Source organism: Rhinoraja longicauda, chromosome 2 (assembly GCF_053455715.1).
Source record: "Rhinoraja longicauda isolate Sanriku21f chromosome 2, sRhiLon1.1, whole genome shotgun sequence".
NCBI classification, from domain to species: Eukaryota; Metazoa; Chordata; class Chondrichthyes; order Rajiformes; family Arhynchobatidae; genus Rhinoraja; species Rhinoraja longicauda.
Genome location: NC_135954.1, coordinates 48,437,558 through 48,453,969, shown reverse-complemented (window position 1 = coordinate 48,453,969; position 16,412 = coordinate 48,437,558). Strand labels below are relative to the sequence as shown.

The 16,412-nt window shown below is 40.4% G+C and overlaps 1 protein-coding gene across 1 annotated transcript in view; it reads left to right on the top strand.

Moving 5' to 3' along the window:
• pkd1l1 (polycystin 1 like 1, transient receptor potential channel interacting) overlaps window positions 1–16,412 on the top strand; it is a 98,413-nt gene that overhangs the window by 40,798 nt on the left and 41,203 nt on the right. The window contains exons 25-31 of the mRNA XM_078422438.1: window positions 4,573–4,659; window positions 6,215–6,422; window positions 7,350–7,456; window positions 9,776–9,992; window positions 11,043–11,216; window positions 12,752–12,886; window positions 15,888–15,963. Of these exons, the coding sequence (XP_078278564.1) occupies window positions 4,573–4,659; window positions 6,215–6,422; window positions 7,350–7,456; window positions 9,776–9,992; window positions 11,043–11,216; window positions 12,752–12,886; window positions 15,888–15,963 (1,004 nt within the window). The remainder of the gene's footprint in view (window positions 1–4,572; window positions 4,660–6,214; window positions 6,423–7,349; window positions 7,457–9,775; window positions 9,993–11,042; window positions 11,217–12,751; window positions 12,887–15,887; window positions 15,964–16,412) is intronic.

Below are 16,412 nucleotides of genomic sequence, written 5' to 3'. Positions count from 1 at the left end.
ATGACATCTCAGGTCGGGACCCTTCTTCAGTTTGTCCATTCCCTTAGACGCTGCCTGACCCACTGAGTTTCTCCAGCATTCTGTTTTGCTCAAGATTCCAGCATTTGCATTTTCTTGTGTTCGCATTCTATTTCACCTTTTGCAAAAATATGTCCTTTAAAATACAACACACAAGAGACTGCAAATGATGAAATCTGGATCAACATTCAATCGGCTGGAGGTATTCAGCGGGTTGAGTAGAATCTATGGAGGGAAAAGGACAGTCAATACTTGGATCGGGGCCTTTCTGCTGGACTAGCATCTGCAGTTTCTTATCTCCAATTCCTCTACAAAGTCCTTTCAAGGACTCACCTTTGTACTCTGCACCAGCAACTCAACTAGTTTCGGGAACGACATGATGTTGAGTCCTTCTTCCATGCCTATATCTTTGGCAAGGTATGCTTACCCCCCAAATGATGACCTTTCTTCTGTATCCAATAGTCCTCTTCCTCTTGGACACCCCTTTAGGCTTTTTACCCACTCTAGACCATTTCAGTTCCAACTGTCGACACAGTACATCTCCCCTCATCTACTCCAACCTCACTCCTCTGAACATTCAGCCCTCTGCTCACTCCGCACCAATCCCAATCTCATCATCAAACCTGCAGACAAAGGCAGTGTCATTGTGGTTTGCTAGACTGACCTTTACTTTGCACCCAGCAGCTCTTGTACATTTCCTCATACCTACCCCTGGACCATGACTCCCATATCATCAGAGATCTCATCACTTCAGTTCTATGCTCCACAGCCTCCAACTGATGATAATCCCCATACTACCCGTTTCTATGTCCAACCCAAGATTCACAGGTAGGCCCAGTGTTTCTGCCTATTCTTGTCCCTTCTCACACTCTAACTCTGTCTTATCCACCCTTTTTCTAGATCTTAGATCCAATCAGTTCCCTTCTATTAATGCTCTCCTCCTCCTGTGAACTTCTGCTCACCTTGATCAATGTCTCTATTAATTCCTCCTACTTTCTACAAATCTACTAGTTGCATAGGGCTGCTTCATTTTGTTTTAATGTCCAGATGAAAGGTCCTGAAGTATCGACTGCCCATTTCCTTCCACAGATCCTGCTCAACCTATTGTGTTCTTCCAGCAGATTGTTTGTTGCTCCTGTAAATTACAATCTGCATCTTATTGGGAATTTTGACACATTCCTACCAAAGTGTGGGATAATTTGGGAATTCTATGCATGCTTATCACGTATGACCAAACTTGTTTGACTTCAGCCCCAGCTGGCCCCCTCAAATAACCCAACATAGACAATGTGAAATGATGGACATTCTCTTCCACTCCCCCTTCAAATCAGCCTAAACACCACTTTACTGGAATCCATCAATAAATTCTCCTACTTGGGATCCATGGTGACTGATAGCCTGTTTTTGGATGAGGAAATCAACTCATGCATAGGAAAGCAACCACCTTTGGGAGACTAACTGAGCAGGCATGGAAGAACAGGAAACTCACAACGAAAACCAAGGTCACTTGTCTACAAAGCCTGCATCATGAGCACGCTACTTTATAGTAGTGAAGCTTGGACGACCTATCAACATCAAGAGCGGAAATTGAGTAACTTCCATTTTTGCTGTCTTCGCCGCATCCTGGGAGTTTCTTGGCAAGACAAAATCACCAACAAATCTGTCCTCTCTTTAACCAACATGCCTAGCATCCCTGCTATCCTCAAGCAGAAACGCCTCCCCTGGGTTGGACATATACACAGGATGGACAATGGGCGTATCCCCAAAGACGTGCTTTAGGGGAGGTTGCCAATGCTCGGAGACCAAGAGGAAGACCAAAGCTCTGCTACAAGGACACAATTAAAAGGGATATGACAAGCTTCAATATCCACACTGACAACGGGGAACTGGCTGCTGAGGACCGTGGCAGGTGGAGGAAGGACCTCCAGGCAGGCATGAAACATCACGACAGCATGTGGTTCAAGACCCTGGAGCACAGGCGCCAACGCCGCAATATGGTCAAAGACAGCAGCCACGGACTTCCCAGAACAATGACCAGAGACGACCTCACCTGTGGAAACTGTGGAAGGATCTGCCTGTCATGGATAAGCCTAGTCAGTCACACAAGAAAATGTAACCACAGATGAAAAATCCCCCTCTCAAAACAGGACAACGCCAAGCCGCACCATCATCTCCTGCAGATGGACGGATGCCAGAGAAGATTTGTTATATACTCAATCCACTCAATACACAGTGCTGTTTATAATTGGAAGTCACTGTCTCTGTATTGTGCCACTGAGTCCAATTTTTCTCAGGAAGTTGCATCAGGAACCATATGAGTAATTCTGGGCCATGAACCCTTACTGTTTTTAATACAATCAATGCTTTTTATTGTGATTAATTTACAATCTCACTGAAAATAATAATTACGAGGAAGGGAAGTAGGCATCTTGGATGAGTTCCACAAATGCTCTCGCTGTTTTGTTTCATCTGCAACATATCATGTAAAATACACAATCGGAAAAAGAGGGAGATATACAATAAATATAAGCGGCAGGGAGTAAATGAGGTTCTTGAGGAATATAAAGAATGTAAAAGGAATCTTAAGAAGGAAATTAGAAAAGCGAAAAAAAGATATGAGGCTGCTTTGGCAAGTAATGTAAAAGTAAACCCCAAGGGGTTCTACAGATATGTCAATAGCAAAAGGATAGTGAGGGATAAAATTGGTCCATTAGAGAGTCAGAGTGGACAGCTATGTGCTGAGCTGGAAGAAATGGGGGAGATATTAAACAATTTCTTTTCTTCGGTATTCACCGAGGAGAAGGATATTGAATTATGTGAGGTAAGCGAAACAAGTAGAGTAGTGATGGAAATTATGAGGATTAAAGAAGAGGAGGTACGGACACTTTTGAAAAATATAAAAGTGGATAAGTCTCCAGGTCCTGATAGGATATTCCCTAGGACATTGAGGGAAGTTAGTGCAGAAATAGCAGGGGCTATGACGGAAATATTTCAAACGTCATTGTTTAAAAAAGGTTCTAAAAGTAAACCTAGCAATTATAGACCTGTTAGTTTGACGTCTGTGGTGGGAAAATTAATGGAAAAGATACTTAGGGACAATATATATAATTATTTGGATAAACAAGGCCTGATTAGAAACAGTCAACATGGATTTGTGCCTGGAAGGTCATGTTTGACTAATCTTCTTGAATTTTTTGAAGAGGTTACCAGGGAAATTGATAAGGGCAAGGCTGTGGATGTTGTCTATATGGACTTCAGTAAGGCATTTGACAAGGTTCCACATGGAAGATTGATTAAGAAGGTTAAATCGTTGGGTATTAATAGTGAGGTTGCAAGATGGATTCAACAATGGCTGAATGGGAGATACCAGAGAGTAATGGTTGACAATTGTATGTCAGGTTGGAGGTCAGTGTCTAGTGGAGTACCCCAAGGATCTGTGTTGGGTCCACTGTTGTTTGTCATTTACATTAATGATCTGGATGATGGTGTGGCAAATTGGATTAGTAAATATGCAGATGATACTAAGATAGGTGGTGTAGTTAATAATGAAGTAGAGTTTCAAAGTCTACAGAGAGACTTGGGCCTTTTGGAAGGGTGGGCTGAAAGATGGCAGATGGAGTTTAATGCTGATAAGTGTGAGGTGCTGCATTTTGGTAGGACAAATCAAAATAGGACGTACAGGGTAAATGGTAGGGAATTGAGGAATGCAGTGGAACAGAGGGATCTGGGAATAACTGTGCATTGTTCCCTGAAGGTGGAATCTCATGTGGATAGGGTGGCGAAGAAGGCGTTTGGTATGCTTGCCTTTATAAATCAGAGCATCGAGTATAGAAGTTGGGATGTAATGTTAAAATTGTACAGGGCATTGGTGAGGCCGAATCTGGAGTATGGTGTGCAGTTCTGGTCGCCAAATTATAGGAAGGATGTCGACAAAATGGAGAGGGTACAGAGGAGATTTACTAGAATGTTGCCTGGATTTCAGCACTTAAGCTACAGAGAGAGGTTGAACAGGTTGGGTCTTTATTCTTTGGAGCGTAGAAGGTTGAGGGGGGACTTGATAGAGGTTTTTAAATTTTTGAGAGGGACGGACAGTTGACGTGGGTAGGCTTTTCCCTTTGAGAGTGGGGAAGATTCCAACAAGGGGACATAGCTTCAGAATTGAGGGACAAAAGTTTAGGGGTAACATGAGGGGTAACTTCTTTACTCAGAGGGTGGTGGCTGTATGGAATGGGCTTCCGGTGGAAGTCGTGGAGGCTGGCTCAATTTTATTATTTAAGAGTAAATTGGATAGGTATATGGATGGGAGGGGATTGGAGGGTTATGGTCTGAGAGCAGGTAGATGAGACTAGGTCAGGGAGAGTGGTCGGCGTGGACTGGTAGGGCGGAACGGGCCTGTTTCCGTGCTGTAGTTGTTATATGGTTATATGGTTATACACACGGGTCCAGATTAATGTGAATTAAAGTTCATGTTTTATGTATTTACATTTCTCTATTAAGCTTTTTTCTTTCATCTTTTTGATAAATATATATTAACTTTATTTTTTTTTTCATTAGTTGCAACCACATGACAACATTTACAGTTGCACATCAGCCGGTCGAAATCCAAGATGTCAAGTTTACTGATATCTTGATATTTATCAGGTGCGTGTTACACCACTGAAGAATGGTTGTATTGATTCAATATCTACACACTCTGGAGCGTGATTAGAGGTGTAATCAATTCTATATATATAGAGAATAGAATGTTTATAATTAACATTGGATTGTTACAAGCAAATACTAAAGTATTATATTGGTTTATTATTGGGTTGTGGTCATGGATACAGTGAAAAGCTTTATTTGCATGCCATGAAGTCAAATCAAGAGTACAATCAAATCATACACAGGTGGTGCAAAGGGAAAAATACCAGTGTGAGGAATATTGTGTGATAGTATCATAGCATTACAGTTACGGAGAAAAAGTGTAAGATGTGCAATGAGGTAGTTTGGAAGATCTGGACTATACCCTGGCTTATGGGAGGACCAATCTGTAGTTGGATAACAGTGAGGAAGAAGCTGTTTCTAAATCTGGTGGTTCATGCTTTCAAGCTTTTGGCTCTTCTGCACAGTGGGAAAGGGTTGAAGAGAGAGTAACTGAAATGAAAATAACCCTTGATTATGTTGGCTGTTTTCCCCAGGGCACTTTATGAAGTCAATGATTAGATTCTTCATCTTGCTAACATTGAGGGAGATGGTGTCATCTTGACATATTTTATAAATGCTCCATATTCCTCCTGTAGTTCATCTCATCATTGTTCAAGATCTGGCCCACTGCAGTGGTGGCATTTGCAAACTTGTAAATGGAGCTGGAGCAGAAATTGGCTGCATTGATGTGAGTGTTCGTGGAGTGTAGCGAGGAGCTGAAAATGCATCCTTGCATTTGGAGAATTATTGAGAATGTGGTTTTGCCACTTATCCTCACTGATCATGGTCTGGGGGTCAGGAAGTCGAGGATCCAAATGCAGAAGAGGTGCTAACTCTTGGGTCCAGTAGTTTGGAGATGACTTTCGTTGGGATTATGGTATCAGTTTAGAAAATCTGAAGTAAAGTTGGTGTTCCCTCCATTGATAAATTAGGAATATCCTGGCAATGGTGCAGTTGTTAACTTTTTTATCATATAATATTGAACTGTTCAATTGAGATTATATCAATTGTAAACTGCAATTCATTGCTACATTTGTAAATATTATATATATTGAATGCACTGATTTTCCAAATATTGATTCACTATGTTGATTACTGATTGTACATTATATGGAAAATGCATTTAGTATTGCTGCCATATCCCTAATACTCTGCTTTATCGTTCCTTTTTAATCTCAGGAAGCAATGTGCAAGTTTATTAGTTTCTCGGTGTTGTTTTTCTTGACCTTTACTTGACTATTTTTCCGATCATGACATTGATTAACCCACATCTGATATTAAAAATAAGCCTACACCCAGATTATTTAATTTATTAAAATTATTCTGATATTTGATACTCCTGTAATAAATAAATACGTTATTTCCTGCAATAAATAAATACTTTAATAGGACCCAGGAAGTTAGTGAGCATTAAATATGTTCTTAATGCAGGCAACACAGTAAAATAACCCTAATGTCTATATTTCAATCTTTTTTTTTGTTGAGATTAATGATTGTATTATTGGTTTGGCAGTGCCTTTGAAAGCTATGTCACTTGCATCACAGTTCTATTTGCGCTTACCTTCTACATTCTACTGGTTATCGTGTGTAAACGTAAGGACCTTTACCTTGAGACAAAACCTGGAATCATTGTTTTACAAGACAACGCTCTCACTGACCAGCATCTGTATGAGATCACTGTCGAAACTGGCTTCAGGACAAAGGCTGGAACCACTGCCAAGGTACTTTCCATCCTTCTTACAATCATTGTATTTATACTTAACTTAACGTGGAACATAGAAAATTCAGCACCGGCCCTCAAGATATAACGCTGAACATGGTGCGAAGTTAAACTATTCTCCTTTGCCTGCACGTGATTCATATCCCTCCATTCCCTGCCAATCCATGTACCTACCCAAAATCCTCTTAAATGCCACCATTGCGTCTGCCTCCACTGCCACGCTTGGAAGCGCGTTCCAGGCACCCACCACTCTCAGTATAAAATGACAATGGCAGTATTGAAGTGATATGAGAAAATAGACAGTACCACTCTACAAAAAAAAGAATTACTTTCAAATACTCATCCTGATAAATTATGAAACAAAATCTCTGAAATATTTGAAGGAATTAAGGAAAAGGTTTGAATTGAAGAGTTTGGTTTACACAGGATTATCATGCACTTTGGAACAAAGGGCCTTGCTCATCGGTATTTTTCTAACAATGCTGGATAGAGCTCTTAAGGATAGCGGAGTCAGGGGGTATGGGTAGAAGGCAGGAACGGGGTACTGATTGAGAATGATCAGCCATGATCACATTGAATGGCGGTGCTGGCTCGAAGGGCCGAATGGCCTCTTCCTGCACCTATTGTCTATTGTCTATTGTCTATAATGCTGTTATAATTGTGTTTATCATCACTTTTTGCCAGTTTGACTTTTTTATCCAGTGGAGTGGGAACACATGCATATTGCTGTCTGGCTAAAGCAAGTAAACAGTTGTCACTATCAAAATTTGTCACTATCCCCATGAATGCTGACATACACCAGATGTGTGTGACCTATCAGAATTAAAAGATCTATTTGATATGCATTTGGTTCTTCAGAATACTGTAGTTACTCTTCAGTTACAGTCATACTTGCTATCAATAATTTCTTGTAATTAACCATTTCCAGGTATACATCAAACTTTATGGAGAAGATGGTGTATCTGAAACTAGAGAGTTATACCACTCTGAGAAGCAATTGTTTGAGAGGAATTCCAGATATACATTTATAATGAGGTATATGCTTCAGTTACAGTAATCTAAACTAAACATTTTATTGAGGTCTAATTAGTTGAGTTAAAGTAATTGACTTTAGGTCCTTTACTGATTTAGTGCCTGTATGTTTTTAAATTATCTCCCGTGCTTTTAAAACAAGGAATTTTACAAAGCAATTTCTCCACATTCTCCAGTTCATTGGCCAATGGGAGCAGCTGAGCCTCGCATGATGGAGTGTAACAATAGAATAGCACCTAAACAAATAATTGCTTTCCTCTTCCTTTGATGCTGCAATGCAGTCAGTTGACTGAAGTAATATTTCCTAAGTATCAATACTTAAATGAGGACACAAGAAACTGCAGATTCTGGTATCCTGAGGAATAAACAAACTGCTTGAGGACAATGGACAGACGGTTCAGAACCCTTCTTGAGTCTGACAAAAATGAGCCTTGCTATTGATGCCGAAAGAGTTCAATATCATGGAAATAAATATTCCTCCACAAAGCTTGTTTGAATTGCTCATGCCCTTGTTATTCATCCTCCCCATGACAATTATTTTAACTATCATAAATCACTTCCCTTTCTTTCTTATACATTTTAAATTTATTTGTTTTTAATTATTTTTGGTATAAAAGATATGAATCAACCCAGGCAAACTTCTAAATGATTTAACTGATATAAGAACACCACAGTTTTCCAGATATAATTACCTTAAACCACATCTGCCTGATCCAGGAAATTGGGGATTGAGATGCCCCTGACAGTTATTTTAGCTGCTTCTGATTCTCCTGGAACTTTAAGTAAATGTTTCATATTTTGGTATAGCAGCTTTCTAAATGTCCTCCACTCTTTCCCTCTCTCTCTTTTTCATGGCTTGTGAAGATAAAATTTATCTTTGCTATCTTCCTCGTATCTCTATCTTATCATGCTTCCCATATGTAGTCAGTGACTGATGTCATAACAACCTCAGAGATAGGAGCCAGAGCTGGCCAAAATGCCTGCCCTACTCCACCAGTCGATCGATCAGGGTCAATCTTTCTTCTTATCCCAGAACACTTTATTTTCTATAGTCCCCAAATGTTTGTCACATCCTTGGATATATTCAGTAAATCATCCTCCACAGTTCCAAGGATAGAGAATTCCTAAGATTTGTGACCTTCTGGAAATTCTTTCTCATATCCATTCTAAATTTGCAACCCCTTATTCTGAGACTTTGCCTGCTTATCAAGTTTATATCTGCCCACGATGAGAAACATCATCTCAGCTTCAAAGTCATCAGCTCTCTCTAAAAGTTATATCTTTCTGTGAGATTCTTTCAGCAGATCCTCTTCAGCAAGTGACATCATGAGGCTTCTTCATTTTTCACAGTGTCTTGGTTCATTGTTCGCACAGTTTGCTTCATTTGTAGCACTATCTGGCCTGCCAGCAGGTGACTGGGCATAAGAAGAATAAAATATGGTTCCCTGATGGATCCTACCATGGAAGCATGCAGCATTTCATAGTATACAAAGTGCTGGAGTAACTCTGCGGGTCAGGCAGCATCTCTGCGGAGGACGTAGATAGTGATGTTTCAGGTCAGAACCCTTCTTCAGATGAAGGATCCCAATCTGAAACATCACTTATCCATGTCCTTCAGAGATTATTCTAACCGCTGAGTTACTCCAGCACTTTGCATTCTACACAAGATTCCAACATCTGCAGTTCCTTGTGTCTACACTACATTTCATGATTGTTTTAAGATTATTAATCTATATGCTACAACTAATACATTCTGTGAACTTCCTGCTTGTTAAACTATGTTTTGCTTCATTGTATTTTATAAAACTTGTTGAAATTTTAAATACCCAAATCCTTATTTATGGTGGAAATAGAGACCTAGTTTTGTCATTCTTCCTCTAATCTCATCTATATACTAAAACTCTTGTTTGTTTGTTTGTTTGTTCCTGAACTACAGCCAAAACGGTACATGATAGCGCGATAGTTTTAGGCCCAACTTACTCATTGTCATCCCTTTGGTGCTAATGGATGAAGTTTCATTGCAATCGGTGTTATATTCTTAAAGTTATTCACATTTTAAAGTTTAAATCTATCTCCTAAGGAGGGAGGGGGAGGGAGGGAGGGAGGCAGAGGGGGAGGAGGGAGGATAAGGGGGGTTGAGGGGGATGGAGTGGGGAAGGGGGGAGGGTGGAGGGAGGGGGGAGGTGGGGGGGGGGGAGGAGGAGAGGGTGCTGCACCAATGTAGAAGAGGTTTGGGCCCAACAGGTCCATTTGGTCTAGCCTTAGATAAAAATCATGTCTGACTACAATTTTAAGTTCCATGAAAGTTTTTTTTCTTCTTAGTGCTCCAGAAAGTCTTGGTCCAATTTGGAAGGTTCATGTTTGGCACAATAATGGGGGTCATTCCCCGAGCTGGTATGTTACCTCTGTGATTGTCAAGGACCTGCTGAATGGTACGTGCTGGTTCTTTCCTGCTGAATGCTGGCTTGCCGCAGATGACGGGGATGGAAAAGTGGAACGAGAACTGAACTCGCTCACCCACGGGCCTGGCTTTAAGAAAGTAACGTATTATTTTTCTTAGCATACATGCCATCTTTAATATGTGTTCTGTCATGCAAATTAAGTGTGCAATTGTTGGCCTAATGCATGTACAGTGACCAGAGTTTTGACACATTGTTTGGCCATTGGAAAAGTTGCAAGACAGGGCAAAGTATTTTGCTACTGACTGTTCCCAATCAGTTTTGAGTTGAGTTTAGTTTATTGTCACGCGTCCCAAGATACAGTGAAAAGCTTTTGTGCCATGCTAACCAGTCAACAGAAAAACGATACATGATTACAATCGAGTCATCCACAGTGTGCAGATACATGATGAAGGGAATAACGTGAATAACGTTAAGTAGCCAAATGTTCGCCTAGTTGTATTTAATATTCTGGCAGAAAGCTTGATTCACAGCTGAAACTGCTACCACAAAGCCATTAAAATTGCCATTATCGATGGTTTCAAGGAGCATGGGGTACAAGTTGATATGCGGACCAACAAATACAGAGGAGACATGAGGGTAACCCTTTTTCATGGAGGTTGATGATGATCTAGAACTTATGGCTTGCTGGAGAGGTCAAAATTTAATCAATCAAGCTTTCAAATGGGAATCAGATAGGCACTAGAGGGATAATTATTTATGTGACTACGAGGAGACAGGAGAAGGGACTGAATAGGTCCTTATAAAGGGAACAGTCATAGACTCAATTGGCCAAATACCTTACTCTGTGCTATGACAATTCCATGATTCAATACACTATTGCTGTCCCTTTGGCAAAATCATTTACAATGTCAAGACAATTTTCTTGTTTTGTAACTGTTTAAAATGATGCATTTTTGTACTGTGCACCAATTTGCTTTCATATGCGTTATATAGTAAATGAATTATTGATAAGAATAAACTAGATACAGGCATAGCCCTAAAAAATACTGAGACATTTGAAAGTAAAAGGTCTAGGATAAGTATTGTTTCCTATGTGTTGCAAACCCTGATTGGTTTCTTTCCGGTCAAACAGGTTTTATTGAAACATTTCATGTTTTCATTGGATTAAATATTTTTGTTTTCTGCAGCTTCTATATAGCAAATTAACTGAGTATCTGGAAGACTACCACATTTGGGGATCAGTATATAGTCGCCCATCCTACAGCTCTTTTACACACACTCAGCGTCTCAGTATCTGCCTTTGCCTTTTGTTGGGTTATATGTGTCTAAATGCTGTGCTGACCAGCATCAAGAGCGAGGAGGTAAAAAAAAAATCATAACTTCAATATTCATCTTGCTTTGAAAAGTGTTGTGCAGTACTATTAGCTAATCCATGTCGGTTGTGAAAATTGTAATCTAACCGTACTTTTGGTCAATTTACAAATTTCTAAACAGTAGACTCTGAAGATTTTGATCCAATGTTAAATGCTGATCTTTTCTAGTCTGATGACGGATAAAGCCAAAAAAGTAGATACTTCGTAAGACAGGAATTCATCTTCAGCTGGCTTCATCAGTCGGAGGCATTGAGTATAAAAGTTGGGAAGTCGTATTGCTGCTGCACAAAGTTTACGTGCTGGAAATAGAAGGATATGGATCTAGTGCAAGCAGACGGAATTAGTTAGATTAGCATCATGGTTGATGCATACATGCTGGGGTGAAGGGCTTGCTTCCATGTTGTACACTACTATAATCTGTGTTCTGTTTTCTAACACTAAATGTAAACAATGGCATAACACAGTTCTTGGTCCTGATATTTCTGGATGTGATTGTACGGTTGAAAAGTTTCCGTATTACGTGAGTGCACCATCTTTTTCACAGGGGAGAGGCAGAGGTTTAAAATGAAAGAGGGAAGATTTAATCTGAACCTGAGGAACAGTTTTTGGGTATATGGAATGAGCTACCAAAGGACATAGTTGAGGCAGGTACAATAACAACATTCAAAAGACATTTGGACATTTACATAGATAAGAAAGGTACAGAGAGTCAAGGGCCAAATGCGGGCAATTGGAACTAGCTTAGATGAGGTTAGGATGAAAGGAGGAATTGGTCGGCGAGGAGGAATTGAGGGGTTTGTTTCCAAACTGCATGACTCTATGACTCAATGATTAGGAAGGCAATTGGTGTGTTGGCCTTTGTTATGAGAGGGATTGAATAAAGGTGTAAGGAAGTCATACTGCAATTATATAGGACCTTGGTGAGTCCGCACTTGGAATACTGTGTATAATTTTGTGCTCCTTACCTGAAAGAAATTATATATACAGAACAGCAGAGAGTCACTAACTGTTTCCTGGCATGCTAGGTTTACTACATGAGGAGATATTGGATAGACTTGCTTTTTTGATTTTCTTTTGGGTGAACCAACAGGATATGGGTTTACTCTGGGAAAATAGTGGTGAGATAAAAGATCAGCCATGAACGTGATGTATGGTGGGACAAACAAAGGGCCGAATGGCCACCTCCTGCTGCTGTTTTCATTCTATCTTCTCCTTGAACAGTATTAGTACAACATCAACACTATCCAGTGTCACTCTTGAAAAAATGAAGATTGAATAATTATGACCAATGCCTCAACCATTTTACCTTTGTCTTTTCTCCATGACTCGACTATTTTATCTTCACATCTTTTTCGTATTTAAAAACAAATCCAAAAACATAATGCAATTATTTTTAATATAAGATAATAGATCAGCCAGATTATTTGCCCTTACCTGATATTTTCAGGCTCATTCCTTTTCCTAAATCCTTTTATTGTCTTACAGATCATTCTTGCATTATTAATATTTCTTTTTATTTCTAGTACACCGCTGAACTGGGTCTCATTGATGTCTCAACTGCCTCCTTGGTTACTGGCTTGATTTCAACTGTGGCAGTTCTGCCAATTGTGTTATTGCTATCATTGCTATTCAGATTTAGCAAGGTGAGATTATACATGGTTCTTAATTTATATCTTTCACTGATTAAGGACATGATGGTTTAGCCATTTCGATTTTGAGGCAAACTACACTGGAAATTACACCAACATCGTCCTTGTGATAGATCAAAGGAAAGGGTTTTAGAATTTTTTTCCCCCTGCTACAGTTGTATGTAGGCCTAATCTTCTGATTCACACCAGTGGTAATGGCAGGATCTACTCTCCTTTAACTCTGGAAGTTCTGATGTCCAGTGCAGATGACGGCCTAAACCAACACTTGCCCTGCTGCCACTTCCCTGCTCAGCATCAGCAGATTCCGCATAGAGCTAGACAAGACAGTGTGAACCTCTACAGGCTCCCCCTTTCAGCCGGGAAATTTGCACAAATAGAATAGAAACGTTAAAAAACAGATGAAAAAAATCCTTCCCTTCGGGAGGTATTGAGCACTTTTTAAAGACACAAAGTGCTGGAGTAACTCAGTGGGTCAGGCAGCTTCTCTAGAGAAAAAGCATCTGCAATTTCTTATGTCAAACCAGCATCTGCATTTCCTTGTGTCCCCATTTCACTGCTCCATTGTGTTCCAGAGGTGCTGCCTGACCTGCTGAGTTATTCCAGCACTTTGTATCTTTTTTTGTAAACCAGCATCTGCTGTTTTTTATATCTCCATTTTTATAGTTACTGGTGTCAGCATAACTGTTTCTGACTGTCTTTTAGTATTCTAATTTCAAAAAAAATTAAGATTTTTACAAAATTATTTTGTGATGGAGCTCATGTTGAATGTTGATGAAAATTGGTGCTGTACAGCATTATGTTTCTCCGAGTTAAAGGTGTTGCCTTGGGCACTCGCATGGCCCCCAGCTATGCCTGCAATTTTGTTGGCTACAGTCCCTGTTCCAGGCATACACTGGCACCATCCCCCAACTCTTTCTCTGCTATAATTTTTTTGAAGAGGTTACCAGGGAAATTGATAAGGGCAAGGCTGTGGATGTTGTCTATATGGACTTCAGTAAGGCATTTGACAAGGTTCCACATGGAAGGTTGATTAAGAAGGTTAAATCGTTGGGTATTAATAGTGAGGTTGCAAGATGGATTCAACAATGGCTGAATGGGAGATACCAGAGGGTAACGGTTGACAATTGTATGTCAGGTTGGAGGCCAGTGTCTAGTGGAGTGCCCCAAGGATCTGTGTTGGGTCCACTGTTGTTTGTCATTTACATTAATGATCTGGATGATGGTGTGGCAAATTGGATTAGTAAATATGCAGATGATACTAAGATAGGTGGAGTAGTTGATAGTGAGGTAGATTTTCAAAGTCTGCAGAGAGACTTGGGCCTTTTGGAAGGGTGGGCTGAAAGATGGCAGATGGAGTTTAATGCTGATAAGTGTGAGGTGCTGCATTTTGGTAGGACAAATCAAAATAGGACGTACAGGGTAAATGGTAGGGAATTGAGGAATGCAGTGGAACAGAGGGATCTGGGAATAACTGTGCATTGTTCCCTGAAGGTGGAATCTCATGTGGATAGGGTGGTGAAGAAGGCGTTTGGTATGCTTGCCTTTATAAATCAGAGCATCGAGTATAGAAGTTGGGATGTAATGTTGAAATTGTACAGGGCATTGGTGAGGCCGAATCTGGAGTATGGTGTGCAGTTCTGGTCGCCAAATTATAGGAAGGATGTCGACAAAATGGAGAGGGTACAGAGGAGATTTACTAGAATGTTGCCTGGGTTTCAGCACTTAGGCTACAGAGAGAGGTTGAACAGGTTGGGTCTTTATTCTTTGGAGCGTAGAAGGTTGAGGGGGGACTTGATAGAGGTTTTTAAAATTTTGAGAGGGACGGACAGAGTTGACGTGGGTAGGCTTTTCCCTTTGAGAGTGGGGAAGATTCCAACAAGGGGACATAGCTTCAGAATTGAGGGACAAAGGTTTAGGGGTAACATGAGGGGGAACTTCTTTACTCAGAGGGTTGTGGCTGTATGGAATGGGCTTCCGGTGGAAGTGGTGGAGGCTGGCTCGATTTTATTATTTAAGAGTAAATTGGATAGGTATATGGATACGAGGGGATTGGAGGGTTATGGTCTGAGTGCAGGTAGATGAGACTAGGTCAGGGAGAATGGTCGGCGTGGACTGGTAGGGCCGGACAGGCCTGTTTCCATGCTGTAGTTGTTATATGTTATATATGTTATATCAATAACTGCATCGGCACTGCCTCTTGCACCCGTGCAGAACTCGTTGACTTCATTAACTTGACCACTACGTTTCACCATGCCCTCAAATTTACCGGGAGCCTCTCTCAATGTACAGTATTGTTTGTTGGTGAGTATGGGAGGATGGAGCCTCACAGACTATCAAAGCCATTCTGTGACTGCAGCCAGCTGCTTGTGCTGAGACAGCTCCTGTACTCCTCTCTGCTGTGCTGAAGTACTGGGGGCACAGCACAGGTCTGTATTCAGAGCTATGGTGGAAGAGCCGAAGCTGTAAGGCAGATGGTCAGTGGACTGAAGGAAGTGGAGGATTTGCCCATGTATTCATTGATGTAGTAACCTGGTGCAGTTTTATTAATAGATCCGGCGTTGGGTTTGTCACAAAAAATAAGCAACTCTAATATTAAGTCTACTACCTAATTTTAAATTGACACAAAAAAATTATGCATTTAATCATTTTTCAAAGCATAGTCATACAGCGTGGAAACAGGCCCTTAGGCCCAACTTGTCCACACTGACCAACATGCCCCATCTACGCTAGCCCCATCTACGCTAGTTCCACCTGCCCGCGTTTAGCCTATATCCCTCTAAATCTATCCTATCCAGAAATAAATTAAACCGATAGAATAAGTGGCGACCAGAGTGTTTGCATGCTTGCGTTCATGGGTAAGAGTATTGAGTGTTGGAGTTAAAACTAGCATTAAAGGTTGCAGAAACTATGCTGAATGTAACTTGTATTTCTGAAATGAGCTGATGAACATTCCAAATGGATAGAAACTTGAGATATGTGCATGGTTTCCATGTGGTTTCTTTATATTTAGGTGAAACTGCTGAGGGAAACTTCTGTTGAAGAGCAATACGGGACTACAAGAGAATCCAATATTTATTCTATTGAAGGTAAAATCGAATCATATTCAATATAATAGTCAATATAGAAATACATTTTCTAAAGTGAAAACAAAATATATGAGAAGATCTTTTTTGTTGGAGTCATAATTTAATAGCCTCAAATCAACCCGAGATGTCACAAAATCTTTGAAAATGTTCATATTTTGCTCCTTTTGAATAAACAGCAGGGCTTTTCCAGACTGTGTACAGCAGATGTATGCTGATGTAAACTCGCCTTTCATAACAAATTGAACACAGTACAGCACAGTAACAGTCCTCGTGGCCCACAAAGTCCGTGCTGAACATGATGTCAGGTGTCTGCCTGCATGTGGTCCACATCTCTCCATTCCCTGCATATCCAAGTGTCTATCTAAAATCCTCTTAAATGACACTTTCATATCTGCCTATACCATCACACTGGCAGTACATTCAAGGCACCCACCATGTATAGTCATGTA